General features: G+C 46.6%; 2 protein-coding genes and 1 long non-coding RNA gene across 8 annotated transcripts in view; 1 reads left to right on the plus strand and 2 right to left on the minus strand.

Moving 5' to 3' along the window:
• Positions 1-3,964, plus strand: part of LOC126994482 (uncharacterized) — a 4,425-nt gene extending 461 nt beyond the window's left edge. The window contains exons 2-3 of the long non-coding RNA XR_007749202.1: positions 3,080-3,195; positions 3,857-3,964. This is a non-coding gene — a long non-coding RNA (uncharacterized LOC126994482). The remainder of the gene's footprint in view (positions 1-3,079; positions 3,196-3,856) is intronic.
• A 1,707-nt stretch (positions 3,965-5,671) lies between these two features.
• Positions 5,672-11,247, minus strand: LOC126994481 (transcription factor BTF3 homolog 4-like). Of its 3 annotated transcripts, XM_050853801.1 has the most exons (5): positions 11,107-11,247; positions 9,104-9,282; positions 7,889-8,087; positions 6,914-7,017; positions 5,672-5,908 (listed from the first exon to the last, which is right to left on the minus strand). In XM_050853801.1, the coding sequence occupies exons 2-4, from the start codon at positions 9,269-9,271 to the stop codon at positions 6,920-6,922; spliced, it is 465 nt and encodes a 154-aa protein (XP_050709758.1). In that variant the 5' UTR covers positions 9,272-9,282; positions 11,107-11,247; the 3' UTR covers positions 5,672-5,908; positions 6,914-6,919. The 3 variants fall into 3 exon arrangements, with proteins under 3 accessions (XP_050709758.1, XP_050709756.1, XP_050709757.1); XM_050853799.1 differs by having other exon boundaries at positions 5,672-7,017; XM_050853800.1 differs by having other exon boundaries at positions 5,672-7,017; positions 11,052-11,125.
• A 6,570-nt stretch (positions 11,248-17,817) lies between these two features.
• The window catches only part of LOC126994480 (alpha-N-acetylglucosaminidase-like), a 59,605-nt gene continuing 50,585 nt past the window's right edge, over positions 17,818-26,837 (minus strand). For all 4 annotated transcript variants that reach the window (XR_007749199.1, XR_007749198.1, XR_007749197.1 and 1 more), the window contains one exon: positions 17,818-20,983. The gene's annotated coding sequence lies outside the window, so the exon portion shown is untranslated. The remainder of the gene's footprint in view (positions 20,984-26,837) is intronic.

Here is a 26,837-nt window from a genome sequence, read left to right on the forward strand (position 1 = left end):
GCTTTACCGTGTAGCAGCGACGGGCCAAATTTGTGGCTTTACCGTGTAGCAGCGACGGGCCAAATTTGTGGCTTTACCGTGTAGCAGCGACGGGCCAAATTTGTGGCTTTACTGTGTAGCAGCGACGGGCCAAATTTGTGGCTTTACCGTGTAGCAGCGACGGGCCAAATTTGTGGCTTTACCGTGTAGCAGCGACGGGCCAAATTTGTGGCTTTACCGTAGCAGCGACGGCCAAATTTGTGGCTTTACCGTGTAGCAGCGACGGGCCACAATTGTGGCTTTACCGTGTAGCAGCGACGGGCCAAATTTGTGGCTTTACCGTGTAGCAGCGACGACCAAATTTGTGGCTTTACTGTAGCAGCGACAAATTTGTGGCTTTACCGTGTAGCAGCGACGGGCCAAATTTGTGCCATGATATAAACCCCCAAAATAGATGATACATAATCTGATCACAAATGCTTTGATATATATTATGAAATGGTTTGTGTGAGGGGTGATTTTTTCTCATTTTTTTTGTGTGTGTGTTTTCAGCCTCTTGTTAACCTTGTCTAACCCTTTCATTGCTAAACGCACACAGCAGACATTAGGTGTATTTGTTGGTGGTGCTAAACGCTCGCTGTGACCTCCAGCTGCACTCAAATCTCCCGCGTATGAGTGCGTTCCAACACTAATTCTCACAACACAGGATTGAGTGTGTTCATTAAATTTGGTGGAAAATCATATCAGCCCAGCGCGGCAAATCTACGGACAACTAGTGGATGTTCTTGCCCAATATAGCGACATAGCTTCACCAATCACCTGCCTGATTCGTTGACCAAATAGTTGTCAATACTGCCCTGCCAGCCCCATCATCAAGAGATCTACAGTAGTTGCCTTACGGCCGACCGTCGCGCACGTATAAATGTACATCTTCAGAGGCAACACCCCCTCAACGTGCCTGTATGTTCGCAGGAGAATCGTATAGATCTTGGCCTCCTCTTTCCAATGGTGGTTTTGTTTTGTAGCTGTGATGAATAGTTTTTGAGATACAGCAGTTAAAAGAGATCCCCTTCCCATCGGTTAAAAGAGATCCCCTTCCCATCGGTTAAAAGAGGTCCCCTTCCCATCGGTTAAAAGAGATCCCCTTCCCATCGGTTAAAAGAGGTCCCCTTCCCATCGGTTAAAAGAGATCCCCTTCCCATCGGTTAAAAGAGATCTCCTTCCCATCGGTTAAAGAGGTCCCTTCCCATCGGTTAAAGAGATCTCTTCCCATCGGTTAAAGAGGTCCCCTTCCATCGGTTAAAGAGATCTCCTTCCCATCGGTTAAAAGAGATCCCCTTCCCATCGGTTAAAAGAGGTCCCTTCCATCGGTTAAAAGAGATCCTTCCCATCGGTTAAAAGAGATCCCCTTCCCATCGGTTAAAAGAGATCCCCTTCCCATCGGTTAAAAGAGATCACCTTCCCATCGGTTAAAAGAGATCCCCTTCCCATCGGTTAAAAGAGATCCCCTTCCCATCGGTTAAAAGAGGTCCCCTTCCCATCGGTTAAAAGAGATCTCCTTCCCATCGGTTAAAAGAGATCCCCTTCCCATCGGTTAAAAGAGATCTCCTTCCCATCGGTTAAAAGAGATCCCCTTCCCATCGGTTAAAAGAGATCTCCTTCCCATCGGTTAAAAGAGAGACCCTTCCCATCGGTTAACCGAGATCTCCTTCCCATCGGTTAAAAGAGATCTCCTTCCCATCGGTTAAAAGAGATCCCCTTCCCATCGGTTAAAAGAGATCTCCTTCCCATCGGTTAAAAGAGATCCCCTTCCCATCGGTTAAAAGAGATCCCCTTCCCATCGGTTAAAAGAGATCCCCTTCCCATCGGTTAAAAGAGATCCCCTTCCCATCGGTTAAAAGAGGTCCCCTTCCCATCGGTTAAAAGAGATCCCCTTCCCATCGGTTAAAAGAGATCCCCTTCCCATTGGTTAAAGAGATCCCTTCCCATCGGTTAAAAGAGGTCCCTTCCCATTGGTTAAAAGATCCTTCATCGGTTAAAAGAGATCCTTCCCATCGGTTAAAGAGGTCCCTTCCCATCGGTTAAAGAGATCCCTTCCCATTGGTTAAAAGAGAGATCCCCTTCCCATTGGTTAAAGAGGTCCCTTCCCATCGGTTAAAGAGATCCCCTTCCATTGGTTAAAAGAGATCCCCTTCCCATCAGTTAAAGAGATCCCTTCCCATCGGTTAAAAGAGATCCCCTTCCCATCGGTTAAAAGAGATCCCCTTCCCATCGGTTAAAAGAGATCCCCTTCCCATCGGTTAAAAGAGATCCCCTTCCCATTGGTTAAAAGAGATCCCCTTCCCATCGGTTAAAAGAGATCCCCTTCCCATCGGTTAAAAGAGATCCCCTTCCCATCGGTTAAAAGAGATCCCCTTCCCATCGGTTAAAAGAGATCCCCTTCCATCGGTTAATAGAGATCCCCTTCCCATCGGTTAAAAGAGATCCCTTCCCATCGGTTAAAAGAGATCCCCTCCATCGGTTAAAAGAGATCCCCTTCCCATTGGTTAAAAGAGATCCCCTTCCCATCGGTTAAAAGAGGTCCCCTTCCATTGGTTAAAGAGATCCCTTCCCATCGGTTAAAGAGATCTCCTTCCCATTGGTTAAAAGAGATCCCCTTCCCATCGGTTAAAAGAGATCCCCTTCCCATCGGTTAAAAGAGATCCCCTTCCCATTGGTTAAAAGAGATCCCCTTCCCATCGGTTAAAAGAGATCCCCTTCCCATCGGTTAAAAGAGATCCCCTTCCCATCGGTTAAAAGAGGTCCCCTTCCCATCGGTTAAAAGAGATCTCCTTCCCATTGGTTAAAAGAGATCCCCTTCCCATCGGTTAAAAGAGATCCCCTTCCCATCGGTTAAAAGAGATCCCCTTCCCATCGGTTAAAAGAGATCCCCTTCCCATCGGTTAAAAGAGATCCCCTTCCCTCGCTGGGGTGCCCGAGCGCGCCTGAGGGGATAGTCTCGTTGTGAGCGCTAAGCAATGAAAGGGTTAAGTGTTATTTTGACATTATATTACATTCATATATACGTGATAATATATATGTTACTCTCTCCCTCCCACAGCTCACCAACCACAACCATGCGTACATTCACGATCTTCTGTCTCCTGGTGGTCATGGCTGCCTCCTCCGCCTCGGCCCTCCCTGCCCCCATGCCTGCCCCTGTTGGACCCCCTGCTGGTATGGTGGCTGCTCTCTTGGACACACACACACACACACACACACACAGGGGTAGGCGGTGGGTGAGTGGTAGTGTGCCGGGCCCACATTCACCGTGTGATGGACGACGCGGGTTCGAATCCCCACGCTACCACCTGGGATTTTTCAGTCACCGCCGAGTGGCTTAAAACTACCCACATGCTGTCCTGAAGACCACCCATCAACCCGGACTCTAGAGGAAACCGTCCAAGTGAATCAAGGAGGAGTTCCGGGGGGCAGCATGAGCCAGGAGAAGATGGCGCCACTATAAACACTTGCCTGCGCCATGACGAGCTGGGGGCGAACACCATCCAGGCCCCTCAAGCAAGCCTACCGGAGCTATAGGCGTACACATATAAAAAATACACACACACACACACACACACACTTCCTCCAGTACAAAACTAAACTCGGCCTTTCCTCAAGCACTTTCTAGAAGCCGTGATGTCATTTAAACCTCGACGCATCACTTCTGAATAGCAACAAACGCTTGACATGATTCTAAAAATGCCAAAAATCACATTGAATTTAATAATCATCAATATATAAATTTTTGAAGAGTATGAAGTTATGTGTGTCTGTGTGTTTGTGTGTGTGTGTGTGTGTGTGTCTGCCAGCCCCAATGTGTGTTCTCTGCCCCCAGCCATCGATGCGTTCATCCCGCCAGCTGTGAAGGCGTTCATTCCCACCCCAGAGCAGATCGCAGCCCTCAATGCCCTGCACACCACCACCCCTGCACCCACCCCTGTAGGTAGGTACCCCACTCGCCACTATAATGAAAGGAGAATGACAGGATAGAACACTTGAGAGACAGGGAACAGTTGGAAAGTTTGGTTTAGTGGGTGCAACATCTGTGGTCATATGCTGGAGAGAGACAGGCAAGGAAAGTTTGGTTTAGTGGGTGCAACATCTGTGGTCATATGCCGGAGAGAGACAGGCAAGGAAAGTTTGGTTTAGTGGGTGCAACATCTGTGGTCATATGCCGGAGAGAGACAGGCAAGGAAAGTTTGGTTTAGTGGGCAACATCTGTGGTCATATGCCGGAGAGACAGGCAAGGAAAGTTTGGTTTAGTGGGCGCAACATCTGTGGTCATATGCCGGAGAGAGACAGGCAAGGAAAGTTTGGTTTAGTGGGTGCAACATCTGTGGTCATATGCCGGAGAGAGACAGGCAAGGAAAGTTTGGTTTAGTGGGCGCAACATCTGTGGTCATATGCCGGAGAGAGACAGGCAAGGAAAGTTTGGTTTAGTGGGTGCAACATCTGTGGTCATATGCTGGAGAGAGACAGAAGGGGAAGGAATTATAGGAGAAGGGAACAGTTGGAAAGTTTGGTTTAGTGGGCGCAACATCTGTGGTCATATGCCGGAGAGAGACAGAATGGGAAGGAATTATAGGAGAAGGGAACAGTTGGAAAGTTTGGTTTAGTGGGCGCAACATCTGTGGTCATATGCCGGAGAGAGACAGAAGGGAAAGGAATCATAGGAGAAGGGAACAGACCCCAGGAGACGGGACACAACCCCCGATTAATACCTGGTACACTACTGGGTGGACAGGGGCTACATAGGGTATCGGAAAAGCCGCCCAAATTTTTCCACTCCGCCTGGGAATCAAACCCGGGGTCTCTCGGTTGTGAGCTGAGTGTGCTAACCACTGCACCACGAAGCCAGGCCCTGTATACCTCCCACTCCCCTCTATAATTACCGACACAATGTTCTTTCTATCCCGGCACAGGAGGAGTCTAAAAGCAGGCAGCAGGCAGCAGACACCAGCAGTAAAGCACACCCACCTCCCGGCACTGACCTACAAGCAAGTTCCCCTCCCAGCAGAGATCAGCGAGTTCTGTGTTGCAAGGGGCGGCATAGCAGTGACCTTGGTAGTAAAGAGTTCAGGCAGTGACCCGAGCCTTCCTCTCTTCCTGGTGTGAGGTAGTTAGGTGACCAGTGTGTGTGTGTGTGTGTGTACGTGTGTTGTCGCTGGGACTGTTAAAACGCTTTCAAATTTTACCCAATAAAGAAAATGTGACTTTTCCTGTGTTTTGTTTTTCATATAGTGGTAGGGAAGGGGAGGAGGAGGAGGAGGAGGTGGGGGAGGTAGAGGAGGAGGAAGATGAAGAAGGAGGAGGAAGGAGGAGGGTTAAGGCGGAGGAGGTAAAGGAGGAGAAAAAAAGGAAGGAGGAGGAGAAGGAGGAGGAGGAGGAGGAGAAAGATGAAGAAGAAGAAGAAGGAGGAGGAGGAAGAGGAGGGGTAAGAGGAGGAGGAGGAGGAGGAAGATGAAGAAGAAGAAGAAGAAGAAGAAGAAGGAGGAGGAGGAGGAGGAGGAGGAAGATGAGGAGGGGTAAGCCCAGGCCTCATGTAACTACAACCAGGTAAACACACACACACACACACACACACACACACACACACACACACACACACACACACACAGCAACATTGAGGTAAAACAAGCAACATAACCTACATTTTTCCTTGCATCTTTATTAATACTAATTCATGAGTTTGTTTGTGGGAAGGTTTGGGCGGTGTGTTCAGGCTCCACGGCACTGACTGGAACACACAAGGCAGGTCACAACACATGGTCTATGCTTCCTATCAGGGGTTCTATAGTCAATCTACAGTCGACCCTCAAATAGTACAGTTTCCGATAGTGTGTTTGTGGGAAGGTTTGGGCGGTGTGTTCAGGCTCCACGGCACTGACTGGAACACACAAAGCAGCTCACAACACATGGTCTATGCTCCCTAGTACAGGTTCTATAGTTAAGCTACAGTCGACCCTCAAATAGTACAGTTTCCAATAGTTCGATTTTGTTTTTATGTGGATTTTCTAAGATGATTTTTTTAGGATTTTTAAATTTCCCGACAAGCAGGAAATTTAAAACTCCTAAAAAATCTTCTTAGAAAATCCACATAAAACCAGAACTCTTGGAAACCGTACTATTTGACGGTTGACTGTATTCCAATGCTGTCAAGTTATTAAGTTTGTTATTATCCGAAAAACGAAACAAGCTGTATAACCTTTTACGATTATTCAATGATCTAAATAAATTCATTTCAAGGTAGTGAATAGCTGACAGATAACAGGAAGGGGGAGGTGTTGAGAGTGTGTGGCAAGGTGCTGGGTGGTTCTGACCTTGCCTGACCCCCAAGCCGCCACCTCCCACCCACCAGCTTGTCGTAGAAGTACCATACGTCAATTAATGTACAATTCTGGAAATACATCTGATTTAATCCCATCAATCCTCAACTTTGCTATATGAGTGTTTGCTTCCATAATTGCTTCTCCAAGAATGTAACTCGCCCGCCCGACAGGTGGGGGACGCCTTCATATATCTGCTAAATATTTTGCTGCAATGGATATCTTGAGGGTATTCACAAAGGTAACTTCTAAACTGAAAAGGTCGCCACAGAATCCCTTTGCTGCAATGGAAATCTTGAGGGTATTCACAAAGGTAACTTCTTAACTGAAAAGGTCGCCACAGAATCCCTTTGCTGCAATGGAAATCTTGAGGGTATTCACAAAGGTAACTTCTTAACTGAAAAGGTCGCCACAGAATCCCTTTGCTGCAATGGATATCTTGGGGGTATTCACAAAGGTAACTTCTTAACTGAAAAGGTCGCCACAGAATCCCTCCCAAGCCTCACACACCTGTCCCCAACACACACCTGCCCCTCACAGCCCAGTGCTCCAAAACACCCACCCACCTACACTCAGAGCTGGCCCGTGTCTGACATGCTGGCAGCCTCAAAGTTCTCAACCAGAGTGGGAACATCATCGCCATCATCTACTCCTCCAGCTGAAGCACCGCCTGGAAGCACACAAAAATATACATAAGGAGGAGGTTCAAAAATCGTAGCAAAAGATGGCTGGGAGTACAGGAGTGACAGCCTTAATTTCTCTCTTTTTCTACACCAAAGGAGACAGCTCAAGGGCACAAAAAATGGAAACAATAATAAAAAAAGCCCGCTACTCGCTGCTCCTATAAAAAGAATCCAAGGAGGTGGCCGAAAGAGAGGTCAAATTCAGGAGGAAAGTTTGGTTTAGTCGGCGCAACATCTGTGGTCATATGCCGGAGAGAGACAGACAAGGAAAGTTTGGTTTAGTGGGCGCAACGTCTGTGGTCATATGCCGGAGAGACAGAAGGGGAAGGAATTATAGGAGAAGGGAACAGTTGGAAAGTTTGGTTTAGTCAGCGCAACATCTGTGGTCATTTGCCGGAGAGAGACAGAAGGGGAAGGAATTATAGGAGAAGGGAACAGACCCCAGGAGACGGGACACAACCCCCGATTAATACCTGGTACACTGCTGGGTGGACAGGGGCTACGTAGGGTATCGGAAAAGCCGCCCAAATTTTTCCACTAAAAGATCTTCTACAACAATCCGTATAAAGCCGAAAATGACTATTGGAAACCGTACTATTTGAGGGACGATTTTATACATTAAGTTCAGGGAAAATGTTGAGTTTTTTTCCCTCTAAATATACCTTGCCAAATCATAGAGCGTCTTATACGGTGAGAAATACGAAACATGTTCACAGAGTTCGGCATTTTGTTTGGAAGCTTACCAACCCTTTTCTTTTCTTTTCAACAGGAAAGGAAGGCGCTCGAGGGCATAAAAAAATTGAAAAAAAATTGAAAAAAATCCCGCTAAGCACTACTGGTAAAATTGGTGTATCTTACCAGCTGTGAGGGAGGCTGCCAGGCGTTTCAGATGGTGTAGACCGTCGACGCCAAGCTGGTTGATGATCCCCGGCAGCATCTCAGCCATCTGTTTGTCCTCGGCCCGGCCCGACACAGCGAAGGTGTTGGCGCTGGGGGACGCCTGAACCTTGGGGCTGTTGAAGTGGATCACCGAGCCATCCTCCTTAATCATGTTGACCTGGGGACAACGCAGATGGATGGGTGATGCGGCCTAGTACCTTGTCACCAGCCGTCCCCCTGAGCATGAGGTGACACAGCCTAGAACCTTGTCACCAGCTGTCCCCCTGAGCATGAGGTGACACAGCCTAGAACCTTGTCACCAGCTGTCCCCCTGAGCATGAGGTGACACAGCCTAGAACCTTGTCACCAGCTGTCCCCCTGAGCATGAGGTGACACAGCCTAGAACCTTGTCACCAGCTGTCGCCCTGAGCATGAGGTGACACAGCCTAGTACCTTGTCACCAGCTGTCCCCCTGAGCATGAGGTGACACAGCTTAGTACCTTGTCACCAGCTGTCCCCCTGAGCATGAGGTGACACAGCCTAGAACCTTGTCACCAGCTGTCCCCCTGAGCATGAGGTGACACAGCCTAGAACCTTGTCACCAGCTGTCCCCCTGAGCATGAGGCGACACAGCCTAGAACCTTGTCACCAGCTGTCCCCCTGAGCATGAGGTGACACAGCCTAGAACCTTGTCACCAGCTGTCCCCCTGAGCATGAGGTGACACAGCCGAGTACCTTGTTACCAGCTGTCCCCCTGAGCATGAGGTGACACAGCCTAGAACCTTGTCACCAGCTGTCCCCCTGAGCATGAGGTGACACACCCGAGTACCTTGTTACCAGCTGTCCCCCTGAGCATGAGGTGACACAGCCTAGAACCTTGTCACCAGCTGTCCCCCTGAGCATGAGGTGACACACCCTAGAACCTTGTCACCAGCTGTCCCCCTGAGCATGAGGTGACACACCCTAGAACCTTGTCACCAGCTGTCCCCCTGAGCATGAGGTGACACAGCCGAGTACCTTGTCACCAGCTGTCCCCCTGAGCATGAGGTGACACAGCCTAGAACCTTGTCACCAGCTGTCCCCCTGAGCATGAGGTGACACAGCCGAGTACCTGGTCACAAGCCGTCCCCCTGAGCTGAGGTGTGTGTGTGTGTGTGTGTGTGTGTGTGTGTGTGAACCCCCGCCGGTGCCTACCTCCTCTATGCCAGGGATAGTGTTGGCCGCCAGCCTCTTAAGGGAGCTCTGCAGCTTCTTGTCATCGGTAGCAGCGGAGCGGTGAACAACCTTCTTCTTCCGGCGCGCGCTGCCCTTGCCGCCAATGCGAACTTGCTCCTGAAGCCGTGCCAGCTGTTGTTTGTTCATCCTGGCTTGTGCTGTGCCCAGAATGACAACAATAATAATAATAATAATAATAGTAATAATAATAATAATAATAGAAAGTTGGAAAGTTGGGTTTAGTGAGCGCAACATCTGTGGTCATATGCCGGAGAGAGACAGAAGGGGAAGGAATTATAGAAAGGAACAGTTGGAAAGTTTGGTTTAGTCGGCGCAACATCTGTGGTCATATGCCGGAGAGAGACAGAAGGGGAAGGAATTATAGAAAGGAACAGTTGGAAAGTTTGGTTTAGTGGGCGCAACATCTGTGGTCATATGCCGGAGAGAGACAGAAGGGGAAGGAATTATAGAAAGGAACAGTTGGAAAGTTTGGTTTAGTGGGCGCAACATCTGTGGTCATATGCCGGAGAGACACAGAAGGGGAAGGAATTATAGAAAGGAACAGTTGGAAAGTTTCGTTTAGTCGGCGCAACATCTGTGGTCATATGCCGGAGAGAGACAGAAGGGGAAGGAATTATAGGAGAAGGGAACAGACCCCAGGAGACAGGACACAACCCCCGATTAATACCTGGTACACTGCTGGGTGAACAGGGGCTACGTAGGGTATCGGAAAAGCCGCCCAAATTTTTCCACTCCGCCCGGGAATCGAACCCGGGCTCTCTCGATTGTGAGGCGAGTGCGCTAACCACTGCACCACGGAGCCCCCAAGAATATATTAACACTATCTGGGAAAACAAGACACAGAAAAACACAGAAATTGCAGCACAACTAAAGAAACAGCCTAGTGGGGGCCATGCCAAGGCTTACCCCATGCCTATAGCTACTGAGCTTAATGACCCTGGCGGTAGTATGACCCTTCTTCTGTACCGTGAACCTAAAGAAACACTCATTAGAACCCGACTGACCTTTGACCTTTAAAAGTAGCTGATGTGAGGAGCGAAAGTTACATAATGCCGCCCCAACTTGCTCCATAGCCCCACCCCATTGCCCCGCTGCCCTATAACATTCCCCGTCCTTTCCCTAGATGATCCTCCAATTTGCCCCATATCCCCCACGCCCCCATAGCCTAGCCCCACCCCATTGCCCCGCTGCCCTATAACATTCCCCGTCCTTTCCCGAGATGATCCTCCAATTTGCCCCATATCCCCCACGCCCCCATAGCCTAGCCCCACCCCATTGCCCCGCTGCCCTATAACATTCCCCGTCCTTTCCCTAGATGATCCTCCAATTTGCCCCATATCCCCCACGCCCCCATAGCCTAGCCCCACCCCATTGCCCCGCTGCCCTATAACATTCCCCATCCTTTCCCTAGATTATCCTCCAATTTGCCCCATATCCCCCACGCCCCCATAGCCTAGCCCCACCCCATTGCCCCGCTGCCCTATAACATTATTCCCCATCCTTTCCCTAGATGATCCTCCAATTTGCCCCATATCCCCCACGCCCCCATAGCCTAGCCCCACCCCATTGCCCCGCTGCCCTATAACATTCCCCGTCCTTTCCCTAGATAATCCTCCAATTTGCCCCATATCCCCCACGCCCCCATTGCCCCGCCACGCTAATAACCCGCCCCGTCTAGCCCCAAATCAACCCTCTTCAATGTTCCCAAGCCCCCAAACTTTACCCATAGCCTTGCCTCAGCCCCACCCCTTTGCCCCGCCACCCCAATAACCCGCCCCGCCCCGCCCCAGGCAAATCCCTCGTATCCCATGAGCCCTGACTTCATTTAACAGTCTCTGGTGAGGTACCTTATCGGAGGCCTTACTGAAATCAAGATAAACTGCATGATAACCATTGTTTATCTTACATGAGGTCTGCCAAACTGAGAGGGTCACGAGGGGAAATAACAGCGTTAATATTACCTATCCCGGAGAGCCAGTAGCTTCCTCTTCCGCCTTCAAAACGTGGCCCTCACATAAACAAAGCTGATGATGATGATGATGATGATGCGCCTTTCTAACGGCACGGTCCACGCTCGTCCTTCATGGATTCTCGTATTTATCGCTTATTTGACACTTAGCGATGGTCTGGATACATCGGGAAGTAATGGTTTTAACTCTAATGATAAATGAGTGACATTGTATGTGTCCAGGAGGTCAGGAAATGGTAAACACGGGAGGGTAAATATATGGCGACATGGCACCTTTGCATCTGGCCAGTGGTGATCAAGGTATCGTACTCGACGCTTTGAAATGTATAACTATTGCCCTAAATACCGATTCCGGCCCCTCCAAGGACGGGATTTATCTTTTTATTACCCTTACGATCCTAAAACATAATTACTAATAGCTTCATGGCACCTGGGAAGCATGAATCAATTTTTGTTAAAGAAAGTGTCGTACGCTGGACATGTTTGGGATTTAGAACTTTATGAATTGATTTGAAATATTTATTGTTGTAAAATACAGCAAAGGGGAATGGCTGACTAGTTGAGTTACAAAAAATAAAGATCTCCATTGTACAAACACGAAAACATATGTTGAGGTTTGTTAACAGAAAAAGGAATTATAATGTAAATACTGATAACATTCCTGGGCAAGTACACCTGTAATTACCAAAGGCCTGGCAGCAACTTTGGGTAATTATGTCAGGTACAATGTTATAATTAATGATCTCTGTCCTGCCTGGGGGTTGGGATGCCATGTTAATCCTCCCTTCTCCCTTGTTATTTACCTGCAACAATAAACTATCAATCAATCAATCCGGAGAAACGAGCAAAGGGGCGGGGACATCGTTGCCAGATTATCGTACTCATAGCATAGTATTTACCGGTTTTTGACGCATAACTATTGCCAAGAAACCTCAGGAATTAACTATTTTAACGATAAATATAAATGAATCTAGTTACTGGGGCCCTTGAGACAGTTTTGGGGTCGGAAGTTGGTAATTATAAGAGGCTGAGTACAACAATCTGGCAACGTTGGGCGGGGAGCAAGGCGAGCAGTCCGTTGCCAACTCGCATATATTTTTGCTACATGTTCTTGTATGATCTGAAATATACTGTAACATTCTAGACTGTACTGTTCTGGATATATATAGGAGAGGAGGGCGAGAGAGAGTCAGTCCCAGTCATAGTAAGCTAGCGGCCAGTGAAGAGTCCGAGTGAAGTGTACTACTAAGGAAGAATATTAAACTACAGAAGCTGTGCAAAGTATTTACATATCTCCCTCCCACGGAGTCTCCTGACGGCGACACGGAACCCAAGTAACACGTCCGGCATAACACTGGTGTCAGGAGTGGGATGCATTTGTTTTTCGCCATGGAGACTCGTTCCCAAGCTGCCCAGAGGGACGACATGTTGACTGAACTTTTGGAAGCCTTGAGACTACAGGGGGAGAAACAAGAAAGAGCACAGCAACAACAAGAAAGAGCACAGCAACAACAAGAAAGAACACTCCAAGAACTCAAAGAACAACAAGAAAGAGCACAGCTACAACAAGAAAGAACACTCCAAGAACTCAAAGAACAACAAGAAAGAGCACACCAAGAACTCAAAGAACAACAAGAAAGAGCACACCAAGAACTCAAAGAACAACAAGAAAGAGCACACCAAGAACTCAAAGAACAACAAGAAAGAGCACACCAAGAACTCAAAGAACAACAAGAAAGAGCACACCAAGAACTCAAAGAACAACAAGAAAGAGCACACCAAGAACTCAAAGAACAACAAGAAAGAGCACACCAAGAACTCAAAGAACAACAAGAAAGAGCACACCAAGAACTCAAAGAACAACAAGAAAGAGCACACCAAGAACTCAAAGAACAACAAGAAAGAACACTCCAAGAACTCAAAGAACAACAAGAAAGAGCACACCAAGAACTCAAAGAACAACAAGAAAGAGCACACCAAGAACTCAAAGAACAACAAGAAAGAGCACACCAAGAACTCAAAGAACAACAAGAAAGAGCACACCAAGAACTCAAAGAACAACAAGAAAGAGCACAGCAAGAACTCAAAGAACAACAAGAAAGAGCACACCAAGAACTCAAAGAACAACAAGAAAGAGCACACCAAGAACTCAAAGAACAACAAGAAAGAGCACACCAAGAACTCAAAGAACAACAAGAAAGAGCACACCAAGAACTCAAAGAACAACAAGAAAGAGCACACCAAGAACTCAAAGAACAACAAGAAAGAACACTCCAAGAACTCAAAGAACAACAAGAAAGAGCACACCAAGAACTCAAAGAACAACAAGAAAGAGCACACCAAGAACTCAAAGAACAACAAGAAAGAGCACACCAAGAACTCAAAGAACAACAAGAAAGAACACTCCAAGAACTCAAAGAACAACAAGAAAGAGCACCAAGAAGAACTCAAAGAACAACAAGAAAGAGCACACCAAGAACTCAAAGAACAACAAGAAAGAGCACACCAAGAACTCAAAGAACAACAAGAAAGAGCACACCAAGAACTCAAAGAACAACAAGAAAGAGCACACCAAGAACTCAAAGAACAACAAGAAAGAGCACACCAAGAACTCAAAGAACAACAAGAAAGAGCACAGCAACAACAAGAAATAGCACAGCGACAACAAGAAGGAACACTCCAAGAACTCAAAGAACAGCTAGAAGATCGCTTCACAGGATTACAGCTACAGCTAAAAGCAGTACAAGATGGAAGTGAATCAGTGCGAAGAGAAATGACTGATGTGACCACGAACTTGGGACAACGCCTGATAGAAGTGGAGAAAGAACACACAAATCTTCAACAAGAGATGGAGGTGGTACGGGAGACGACACACAAAGAAATATTAGAAGTGCAGGGAAAGGTGAACCGTACTGAACAGGCAGTTTGTGACGTAAGTGACAGAGTGAAGCAGGGTTCCCAGTGACGGTACAAAAGTACCATTTTGATACTTTTTGTCGGTAGCGGTACATTTTTACGACATTAAGCTAAAGTGGTACGAAATTATCATTGAGGAAAAATTTGATACTTTTTTACTAATTTAGTAAGAAAAATGATACATTTTCGTCTCACCGATGCATCCAGGGAAATGTGAAAAAAAGTAAAAGCCGGTATAAATTTGTATTTACGTATATATTCTACCGCAGATCAGTGTTTCTGTGTTTTTGTGACCCGTTAAAATCATGTATCTGAGTATACATGTAGCAGCTGATGGGGCAGAGTATACGCGTTGCCCCGGTGACGCTGAGTCGGATACAAGAGCAAGACGTGTACAGGACCGAGGAGACAAGCGGAAATTCCAACAGCGTAAGTTTTTTTTTTTTTTTAAGTACTATTAGGTAATGAAAGACATTAAACATGCTAAAATGTTACTTTCTCGTGATAGTGTGTGCATGAAGTAGCTGCAAAACTTACATAATATTGAAATAGTACTAAATAACATTTATTGCGCCATGGAATCATAGAAACGATTGAAGCGAAGCTACTCTGACATGATTTATATAACTAATATTCTTGTTGTTTTATCATATCTGCATCAGCTACATTGTCTGTGTTATCTTAATTATAAGTTTTAATCTCTCTCTCTCTCTCTCTCTCTCTCTGTTACCATACAAGTCATCATGCTGCAATAGACACTGCAGACTGTGTACACCCTACATCACTGCCAGACGTAAGAGTTAAAAAAAATAATATTTAAGTAATTTCCTCACTGTAAAATATAAATTACCTAAAATTACCGGTTGATACTTTATTTGGTACTTTTTTTCAGCCATGTGGTACATTTTTACATTTTGATCATTTTTTATGGTACGTTTTAGTTTTTTCCACTGGGAACACTGGAGTGAAGGCCCTTGAAGACTGCTTGGCTGGAAACGGACAGCCAGTGCCTGCAGGGGCTAGTTGTACCCAAGATGCTTCTCCTACGCAAGTCCGGGGTAGTTTGAGCCCTGTTTCGCCTGAGTTTATCCCTGCAAGAAGTTCCGCCAGCCCCATGAGTCTGCTGGGTTCGCCTGTTAGAAAGAAGCCTCAGGAGTTTGATGGCAAGGTCTCCTGGGAGGCTTACCGCGCTCAGTTTGAGCTGTTGGCAGCCCGGAACGGATGGGATGACCAAGAGTGCGCGGTACAGCTGGCCACTAGCCTGAAAGGGGCGGCGCTGGAGGTCCTTGCTCAGCTCGACAATGCGACAAAGGGCAGCTACAGCGGGCTGGCACAGGCGCTGGAACAACGATATGGGACCAAGCACCAGAACGAGCTTTTCAGGGTTAGGTTCAGAACCCGCAACAGGAGGCGCGGCGAGTCTCTTCAGGAACTCGCTCAGGATCTTGAGAGCATGGCGCACAAGGCATACCCAGGTGCCACTCCTGACCTGCTGACGGTTTTGCTGCGTGATCAATTCATCGATGCCCTAGACAGCCCTCAGCTGAAGATACAAGTGAACCAAGCTAAGCCAACATCAATGCAGGAAGCTCTGACACGTGCCATGGAGTTTGAGTCCTTTGTTAGGTCTAGCTTGTCAAGCTTCAGGGACGACTCGACTTCTGGCTTTAGGGCACGAAAGGGCGCTGTCAGCGACACAGACAGGTTCCAAGGAACGTGCTGGTACTGCGAGAAGGTTGGGCACAAGGAGAACGAATGCTATAAGAGGAAGAAGGAATATGAAGGTGGCGCTAGGAAGAAGCCCAGGGAAGGACCCAAGTGCTGGACCTGTGGAGAAAAGGGGCACTGGAAGAATGAGTGTCGGAAAAATGTGCCCCTGGCGAGGGACCACCACTCGGGCGAGGGAAGGAGAACTGGTTCACGGGGGCAACGACCAGTCTGTCCTGTACATGCCCCGAAGATATCAATGTGCAGGAAAACCACCATGACGGGCTGCCAAGTGGAACAGACAGCGGAGGTGCCATGGGAAGACTTGGGAAAACTGCAGCGGGAGGACCGAGATCTGAGACCAATTAATTGAGTCAGTCGTCAACGCGACCTGGGTGGGAAGTCATCTCGAGAGAAAGCCCTACCACCAAGAATTACTGGACTCAGTGGGACACTCTTCGGATAGACGACGGGGTGTTGCAGCGACGCTGGGTCTCTCATGATGGTCTTGACCACTACTGGTCCACGGTGTTACCTGTGAAGTCCCGGGAAGGCGTCTTGAAAGAAATGCATGACAGCATCACCAGCGGACACCTAGGGGTAAAGAAGACACTGAGTCGCCTGCGCCAAAGGTTCTACTGGGTTGGCATGAGGAAGGACGTGGAAGAATGGTGTCACGCGTGTGAGGTGTGCTGTGCAAAGAAGGGCCCCAAGAAGCGTCACCGTGCCCCATTGCAACTATACCAGGTTGGAACCCCATGGAACGGGTGGCAGTGGATATAGCAGGACCCTTGCCTCTGACGACGAACGGAAATAGGTACATCTGCGTCACAATGGATTACTTCACCAAGTGGCCGGAAGCCTACGCCATCCCTGACCAGGAAGCCACTACCATCGCCAAGGTTTTGGTGGAGGAGTTCTTCTGTCGCTTCGGTGTGCCTAACGAGCTCCATTCCGACCAGGGAAGGAATTTTGAGTCAACAGTCCTTGCTGAGTGCTGCAAGCTTCTGGGTATCAAGACCCGGACCACCCCTCTGCACCCACAGTCAGATGGAATGGTGGAGAGGTTTAATTGGACGTTGGGCCAGGAGTTGGCCAAGCAGTGCAACAATGATCAGTCTTCATGGGATCAGAAGCTGCCTGCGCTTCTCATGGCCTACAGGTCTGCCGCCCACGAGTCTAAGGGGTATTCACCGGCAAAGCTGATGTTTGGACGTGAGCTGCGATTGCCGGTGGACCTACTGACAGGAAGGCCTCCTGGGGAAAGCCTTCCAAGGGACGCCTCCAGTTTTGCCCGTCAACTAGAGGAACGGCTGGAAGAGGTGCACCATCAAGTCCGTGGTGCCTTTAAGTTCTCCGGGGAGGCTATGAAGCGCGGTTACAATATGAGGGCAAGCCACGTTGACTTCAAGGAAGGAGACCAAGTCTGGCTTTACAACCCGCAGAGGAAGAAAGGACAGTCTCCGAAGTTACAGAGCCCCTGGGAAGGCCCTTACACTGTGCTAGAACGCCTCTCCGACGTGACTTACCGAATCCGGAGAACGGAAAGGACCAAGCCGAATGTTGTCCACGTCAACCGCCTATGGAGGTACCACGGTCCGGGAAACTACACCTGGAACAACTACAGACACCCACCAGCCGACGAAAACGAAAGGGACGTCCAGGACCGAGAGGAGGTCGACGACGACATAAGCCTTCTGGACCTTTCAGCCGAGAGAGATAACCTCCCGGCTTCGGCAGATGTTCCAGGGACACCCCAAGAAGCGGACGACGACGAGGCGCTCCAGGAGACAGACGTGCAGGAGGCACCGAGCAGAAGACAGAGACAACGCAGGCGTCCACAGCGATACGACGATTATTATGTTTTTGATTAATTCTCTTACGTTTGTATATAGTTAAGTGTGTGATCGGGACGATCACAATTAAGAGGGGGGGATAGTGTTGTGCTGGAAGCTTCCTCCGGCGACCATAGGCCTCTAGAAGGCTCCCGGAGAAACGAGCAAGGGGGCGGGGAGCAAGGCGAGCCGTCCGCGCCCCGCGGGGCGCGGCCAGGCACCAGGCGGGAAGTGTTGCCAACTCGCATATATTTTTGCTACATGTTCTTGTATGATCTGAAATATACTGTAACATTCTAGACTGTACTGTTCTGGATATATATAGGAGAAGAGGGCGAGAGAGGGCCAGTCCCAGTCATAGTAAGCTAGTGGTAAGTGAAGAGTCAGTGAAGTGTACTACTAAGGAAGAATATTAAATTCAGAAGCTGTGCAAAGTGTTTACATATCTCCCTCCCACGGAGTCTCCTGACGGCGACACGGAACCCAAGTAACACGTCCGGCATAACAGTATTGTACAGTGCATTTCGTAGGTGATGTGTTAACGTGACACATGAGGGGTTAGGTGTACTGATACAAGATAAGAGTCGTTGTTTGTCACATGCCAGCACTATCAGCGCATAGTGATAGCCCTGTATACGTAGCCACCAGTGTGAACCATGGTACCGTATATCTGTCTCCCATGATAAATTACCAACGTCACACTGTATGACCAACGTCTATTTCTATAAACACTAAAATAAGCTATATATAATTATATAGTAGGAAGGGGATATCGGTACTGGTAGTTGTATGGCATCTCTGGACATCAGGGCTACCAACATGTGGCAAGTCGGACATCAACATTTCACTGATCGATGTTCGTACTGTTGTCCAAAAGGTTTCACGCACATTATGCACTGATACTTTTGAAATCCAGTGTACATACAGATGCCTTTTTTGATATTGAAGGTCATTCATTTTGCGAAATGAAACCCTGTTTTTTCTCAGAAATATGCTGAAAAAAATCATGAAGAAGCTGAGATCTTGTTCTGTGTGGTGGGGTCAAGTACCGGTAAAGGCCTGTATATGTAACAGGGAAAGTGTGAAATCAGTCATTTCATGAAATCCCTAGTGAATTTGTGAAATGGATTTTTCATTTTGCTATGTTATGGAACCTAACGTAACCTATCCTACCCTAAACTAACCTAAACTAACCTAACCTACCTACTCTACTCTAAACTAACCTAACCTAACCTAACCTACCTTAACCTACCCAAACTAACCTAACCTTACTTATCATAACATAACCTTATTAAAATAACATAACATTGAATAATTTTGTAAGTAAGGTTATGTTATAGTTAGTGTTATTTTAGGGTAGGGTAGGCTAGGTTAGGTTAGAGTAGTTTAGGGTAGGATAGGTTACGTTAGGTTCCATAACTTAGCAAAATGAAAAATCCATTTCACAAATTCACTAGGGATTTCATGAAATGACTGCTTTCACACTTTCCCTGTAACATATACACAACCAGTGATGGTGAGTAAGGGAAACTTTGTCTACTTACTCTCTATATCATATTGCAGTATGTAGCCTGCGAAATGCAAGTCTCTAGGTTCAACACGTCAAATTTACCGACAAACCAACTTTCATCGGTTGCTTTCTTGAAATGTTATCTTTTTTTTCTCATCCTATAAACTTCGTATTACACTACTTTTTTCTATTCCAGTTTTGTAAAACTATGCAAAAGGAAGTATTCCTACTCTAGTACATTTTGTTTGATGTTGATTTTGAATTTTGATGAATATTTTTATGCTGATTTTTTATTCATCGATCGATAAAAAATATTTTTTGCTATTTTATACAAATAATAAAAGGGTAAACTTTATTCTCTTATCCTTTCTGATCAAAATGCTTTTTGAATTAAATAAATTTTTCATAAAATAAAGGAGGAGAATTAAGCAACAAGAGCATACACATTTTAACATGGGATTAGCCCATATAACAACCCGCCCCCCTTAACAAATGCATACGCTAAAGGACTGTTTTTGTGACTGACCGAAAAATACGCTCACTACAAATTTAATTAAGATACTGAGTCTTATCTGCTTGACCATTCAGATAGCTAAATATGGAACAATAGGCGTTCCGTATCGGTTCAAAACGGATCGCAGCATCTCACTCTACAACACGGAAGGAATCCGCATTTTAAGGAACTCGAGTGCCATCCCTAGTTCACAATATAATTTTGGTATGGGAGGCTGCCATGTCGGGAACTGAAATAGGTCACATGATCCCTGGATGTTCCCTGCACCAGAAGAATAAATATTTACCCCCAGTCTCCCTGTTATATCAGGAAAACCTGGGTTTGTTAAACATCCCGCGCCTGATGATTGATCGATTGATAGTTTATTGTTGCAGGTAAACAACAAGGGAGAAGGGAGGAACATGCCATCCCAACCCCCAGGCAGGACATTATGCAACTATTAGTACATTGATTGATAGTTTATTGTTGCAGGTAAACAACAAGGGAGAAGGGAGGAACATGCCATCCCAACCCCCAGGCAGGACATTATACAACTATTAGTACATTGATTGATAGTTTATTGTTGCAGGTAAACAACAATTAAGGGAGAAGGGAGGAACATGGCATCCCAACCCCCAGGCAGGACATTATGCAACTATTAGTACATTGATTGATAGTTTATTGTTGCAGGTAAACAACAATTAAGGGAGAAGGGAGGAACATGGCATCCCAACCCCCAGGCAGGACATTATACAACTATTAGTACATTGATTGATAGTTTATTGTTGCAGGTAAACAACAATTAAGGGAGAAGGGAGGAACATGCCATCCCAACCCCCAGGCAGGACATTATACAACTATTAGTACATGTGTGGGCAGCACCATGAAACTAAAATGATACAATGGTAGGAAGGAAAGCACAACAAGGGAAACAACTTTTGCTTACGCCTGGGTGTGGTGGTGTGGGTTGCTGCCACCCTTCAGTTTACAAAGAAAATTATTCATCACCACACGAAATAGACGTGCATAACACAAATGTATTTTAAGTATTATTATATTAAAGTTTAACTATTTATTATTTTGTATCCAAGTATACTTCCATTTCATTTTTACAATATATCTAAAACATTCGACACACATGCATGGGCGCCACCATCGCCGTTTCTGCACAAAAAGATACACGTGGCAACTCTGCCCAGCGTGGCCAGATATTAATGGCACCGAGTGAGTGCACGGGGCAGACAGGCAGGCACACTCAAGCACTCATCCACCCTCTGAGGCGGGAGCAACGCTTCGTATATACAGTAGGCGGGGCGGGACGGGACGGGGCACTTTTATAGCTGGGTCTGACGTGCCTTTCTGAATGTACGATTGAAAGGGGAGAACCGCACCGGGAGACTTGGCAACGCTGGAATAAGGTAAGCAAGATTATGGGGAGGGAAAAGTGATGATTGTGATAGTATTAAATGGTACTAGTAGTGATAGTAGATAGTAATAGCGGTAGTAGTAATAGTATTAAGCCGTGGTGGTGCTGGTAGTGATAGTAGACAGTAATAGCGGTAGTAGTTGTAGTGGAAGTTATAGGTGGTAGCCATGTGAGGTGCGGGTTTTATTTATCTTTTATTGCTTATTTGACTTTTAATATCATACCACGGTGATTCGTAACTATCAAAGGGAATAACTAAACCCATCGTTCCTGCCCCCCCCCCCCCCAGGGGCGTCATTTCAGATTTTTCTTGGGGGGGGCAGAGACAGTTTGGTGAGCAAAGAGCTTCATCAGCTTTCTCTCTCTCTCTCTCTCTCTCTCTCTCTCTCTCTATATTTATATATATATATATATATATATATAGATATATATATATCTATATATATATTTTTTGGCTTTTTTTAAACCACATAAGCAAGGTTTTTCAGCATAAATCACGCACACTCATCTAGCTTACACCCTCACTGTAGATCCACACACACAGCACACAGTGACACAGGGGCGAGATAGAGATGGGGAAAGCACTAGGCTTGGCACTCTCACAGGCCCCCACCGCGACGTCACCAGTTCTGAGGCCCACCTCCTAAACAGGCTACAGCACGTCTGTCTTTGCTGCTCCCGGAACCCTAATACTGCCGCTCAGTGTTGACTGTTCACACACACACACACACACACACACACACACACACAACAACAACAACAACAACAACAAAATAATAATAATAATAATAATAATTAAAAAAATATATATATATATATATATATATATATATATATATATATATATATATATATATATATATATATATTGTTACGCCACCCCCCCTACCACACACCATACACGGGCAGGCAGGTGGCGTGATCCCCACCAGAACAGCCACACGGGCACCAGTCACTCACAGCGGCCCACACAGAACACCGAGGGGAGCAGGAACGAGGCAGGGCACAAAGGATACACGTTCAACACTAAGTTCTAGTTTAATGACAGGTTCCTCACACAGTACAGCAACTTTCAAGGGCACAGAACAGTTAGTTAATCAGGCACAGTACAGGGGCACGGCAGACACGCACACCGGATGCACACAGCTCGCGAGCGGAGCAGCTCAACACTCTCTCAAGCCCAGACACGCGTCTTCTCAACCACCCCTCAGCGCCTCTCGCTCGCCACCCTCCACCCTGCCGACTCAGCACTTCCTGCCCGGCGGCCGGAGGCCCCGGGCTCCCCTCTGTCTCTCTTGTCCCAACAAGTAGAGTTGCACCATGCTGAGCTAACATTGCATCATGCTACAATTTCATCACATTACACATACAATCATTCACATACAGCACATTCGTAACAATATATATAACTAAATCCAGCTGCTGTTACTTCTTGAGGCTTCGCTGGTAGGGGGGGCAAACTGAGGCTTGGGGGCAACTTGGGGGGCAACTGCCCCCAAGACCCTAAATGACGCCCTGCCCCCCTCCCCCTTTATTTTACAGCAAAGGCTCAGCACAAGGGCACAAGAAAAGGAAACAATAAAAAAGCCCGCTACTCGCTGTTCTTAATACTACAACGATTACGGAGACTCCTTATTTCTCTCCTTTATTGTGTATTTTACCACGGCCAGTCAGCTGATAAGGGCAATAGCAAAGCCTATATTTCCTCCTGCTACTGTTCTTTATTTCGATACTGCAACCTTGAACTATGATTTTTTTATGCAGCTGTACTACAACCATATCTACAAGTAGCATTGCCTTGTACTACCGTTACCTTCTACTTCCCTATGCAGCTGTTAATTACTACTACTACTACTACTACTACTACAACTCCTTATGCAGCTGTTACTCCAACTACTGCAACCCCTCTCACAACTATTGCTTAAATGACTCTCATAAGCAGGTCTGGGTGCGAGAGGGATTTAGGGGTCTTAGTGAGCTCTGATCTCCGTCCAAGGGCACAATGCATTCAAGCTAGAAATCGAGCTAATAGGGTACTGGGATTTATTTCAAGGAGCGTAAGCAACAGAAGCCCCGAAGTCTTCCTCAAACTATATTTAGCATTAGTTAGACCTCATCTTGACTATGCGGTTCAGTTCTGGTCACCCTACGATAGAATGGATATCAAAATGTTAGAATCAGTGCAGAGGAGGATGACTAAGATGATTCAGGGGTTGAGAAACTTGCCATACGAGGAAAGACTCAAACAGTTAAACTTGCATTCTCTAGAAAGGCGAAGGGTGCGTGGAGACATGATCGAGGTTTATAAATGGATGAAGGGCTTTAATAAGGGAGACATTCATAAGGTTTTGTTGGTAAGAGAACCGGGTAGGACACGAAGTAACGGGTTTAAACTGGATAAATTCAGATTCAACAGGGACATAGGCAAAAATTGGTTTACTAACAGGGTGGTGGATGAGTGGAATAGGCTTAGCAGTCATGTGGTGAGTGCCAATACAATTGTCACATTAAAAAATAGACTAGATAAATTCATGGACAGCGATATTAGGTGGGGTTAGATACACGGGAGCTTAGGGTCAAAGGAGCTGCCTCGTACAGGCCTACCGGCCTCCTGCAGACTCCTGCGTTCTTATGTTCTTATGTTCTTATAAGCCTACCGGAGCGCCATATGTAAAAAGAAAAAAAAATGTATTCGTGCACATTCGGCGAAGGACCGCGAATTTTTCATGCAACATGAAACTCTCGTGTCGGTAGTGACATGCTGTCAAAAGTCGCGCGGTGGACCCAGACGTGTCCCCGAAAGGCCGAGAACAGGCAAGCAAGATGCCGAACTTGTACACGACACAGGATGACTTGCATATTCGTGCACATTCGTGAACCAAAATTCGGCAGTGTATTTCTAGCACAATGAAGGGCGTTAATTCGTGACGACTGGCGGCTCAGAAATATTGGCAAACGCTGCCGCCATCATAAGATTTGTAATTTCATTTTGCAATCACAAGCACAACAACAACTTCTGGGCATGGTTACGTTTCACTGGCACAAATTTGGGTGCCAGCACAGCACGCACGCACTCCTGCTGCCTCCCTCTTGGGGTGATTGACACAATTAGGGTCGTCACCCTAAAATTAGAAAAAATGTGGAATAATGCAACATCTCGATCACTCTCCAATACGGAACGGATCCATACTTTAAGGTGGGAACTCTTCAAATTTCTCGAGCTGCCATGACTGCCAGCCGCTGCCCGCTGTTGGTAAGGCCAGGAGGAAAAGGGAGAGACGTTGCGTCGAGTTTGTTACAAATATTTTAGGAGAACCTTGACAAATTTTACGGACTGGTTTTGTGACTAACCGAAAAATGCGCTCACTACAATTTTAAGATACTGAATTTTATCTGCTTGACCACTCATGACGCCAAATACTGAACAAATGGAATTCCGCATTGGTTCAATAGGGAATGCTACATTTCACTCTCGAATACAGAACGATTCCGTATTTTAAGGAATGGGTGGCAACCCTAGATACAGCGGAAAGTCTCGGCCTAAGTATTGTAGCCCATATACCCCGGAACCCATGGAGAGTGCTATTAAGATGTTTACGGCCAAATTATCCTTTGAAATTCCTGGGTAGAATTCGATGACAGTCGGCAAGGCTGCCGCCAAGACAGTCGCTAAGACAGTCGGCCAAGTCCTTGGCAACTGCTGGCCATCTGGTCGGCCAACCAGTTCACAGACAGTTTGCAAGACTGTCGTCAAGACCGTCTGCGACTGTCGGCCAATCGGTCAGTAAAGTCGTGGTTGTCGTAAACATGGCGCCATTTAAAAAAAATGACCGCTGAGACTCGTCTTGAGAGTAGCTGCCAGGTTGCCGACAAAGGCGAACCCCTCTGACAATCATGGAGTCGAGTCGAGGCCGGCAGGGTATTGGGTTTTCACTTAATATATTCACTTTTAACTCATTTGTAGCAACTTACCAAATATGATTAGTGTGCAAAATTCATTTTAAACGTAATGTTCAACTCACTTTATCTTTTTCACTTGTCCTCGACCATCGCCTGAGGATTGCCACTTGTAGAAGCCGTGGGAGTCATCTTTTCGGCGATGTAGGACACTATGCAGTCCGCAAATGAACTGAATATTCGGGTGTTAACGCCGAGACTAAATTAAAATCTCCTGAGTTCCTAGTCCTCGCTGCTCGGCGCTACTAGGAGCATTTGGAATTCTTGTCAGCCATTTTTTGAAATTCGGACAATTGGTATTTTGGGATGATCCGTGTTCGGAGTATAGGGTATTTACTGTAATAATGTTATTCTCTCTCTCTCTCTCTCTCTCTCTCTCTCTCTCTCTCTCTCTCTCTCTCTCTCACACAAACACACACATACACACACACACATACACACGGCCCGGTAGCTCAGGGGTAGAGCGTCTGGCTCACAATTCCCCGGCCGGGTGAAGATACGTTGGGTTTATCTTCTTTCACGTGTAGCCCCTGTTCACCCAGCAGTGAGTAGATACGCGACGTCAGGCAAGGAGTTGTGACCTCGTTGTCGCGGTGTGTTGTGTGTGAGTGGTCTCAGTCCTACCCAAAGATCGGTACTACGAGCTCTGTGCTCTTCCGTAGGGGAACGGCTGGCTGTCTCGAGAGACCCGCAGCAGATTTACATAGATTTACATAGAAAATCAGACCACACAGACCCCATGGTCCAGACTTGGTGGTCTGTCCTTAAACCTAAGTGATTTTACATTAATCAGAAGACTCCAAAACGTTGCATTTCTACTCTAGTTGATATTAAGTTGAAGGAAGTGACGGTCGAGCTTATTTTTGAAGGAGTCAATCGTGTTACACTGGACCACTGATGGTGGAAGCTTATTCCATTCTCGCACTACAACGTTGGTGAAGAAAAATTTGGTGCAATCTGAATTTACTTGTCTACATCTGAGTTTTACGCCATTGTTCCTCGTGCGCAGACTGTCATCGATCATAAACAATGTTGATCTGTCTACATTCGTGAAACCATTAAGTATTTTAAAACATTCGATCAATTTTCCTCGGAGGCGACGTTTCTCAAGAGAGAACATGTTAAGGATAGAAAGCCTTTCTTCGTAGGATTTGTTGCGCAAGGAAGGGATCATTTTCGTTGCCCGACGCTGAACACCTTCTAATTTAGCAATATCCTTTGCATGGTGCGGGGACCAAAACTGTACCGCATATTCCAAGTGGGGTCTGACTAAACTGTTGTAGAGCGGGAGTATTACATCTTTATTCTTGAATACAAAGTTTCTTTTAATGAAGCCCAACATTCTGTTCGCTTTATTTGCTGCATCGATGCATTGCTGTGAGAATTTGAGGTTTGACGCGATTTTGACCCCCAAGTCTTTGGCGCATTGAACGCTTTTGAGTTTAACGCCGCGCATTTCGTATTCGAACTTCTTATTCCTCGTTCCAACTTGAAGGACCTGGCACTTGTCTACGTTAAAGGGCATCTCCCATCTATCCGACCAAGCTGAAATTTTGTGCAAATCCTCTTGGAGGCTTTGCCTGTCTTCGTCAGTGAGAACCGAGTTACCAATCTTTGTGTCGTCTGCAAATTTACTAATGCGGTTATTGAGTCCAACATCCACGTCGTTGATGTAAATAATGAAGAGCAGTGGGCCAAGGACCGAGCCCTGAGGGACGCCACTAGTGACAGGCGCCCACTCTGAGTTAAATCCGTCAATCACTACTCTTTGTTGTCTGTTGCTCAACCAATTCGCGATCCATTGGTTTACTTGACCGTCAATACCTATTTGCTTTAATTTGTAAAGTATTTTATGATGTGGGACTTTATCAAACGCATT

The sequence above is a fragment of the Eriocheir sinensis genome, unplaced genomic scaffold (assembly GCF_024679095.1).
Source record: "Eriocheir sinensis breed Jianghai 21 unplaced genomic scaffold, ASM2467909v1 Scaffold800, whole genome shotgun sequence".
NCBI lineage: Eukaryota > Metazoa > Arthropoda > Malacostraca > Decapoda > Varunidae > Eriocheir > Eriocheir sinensis.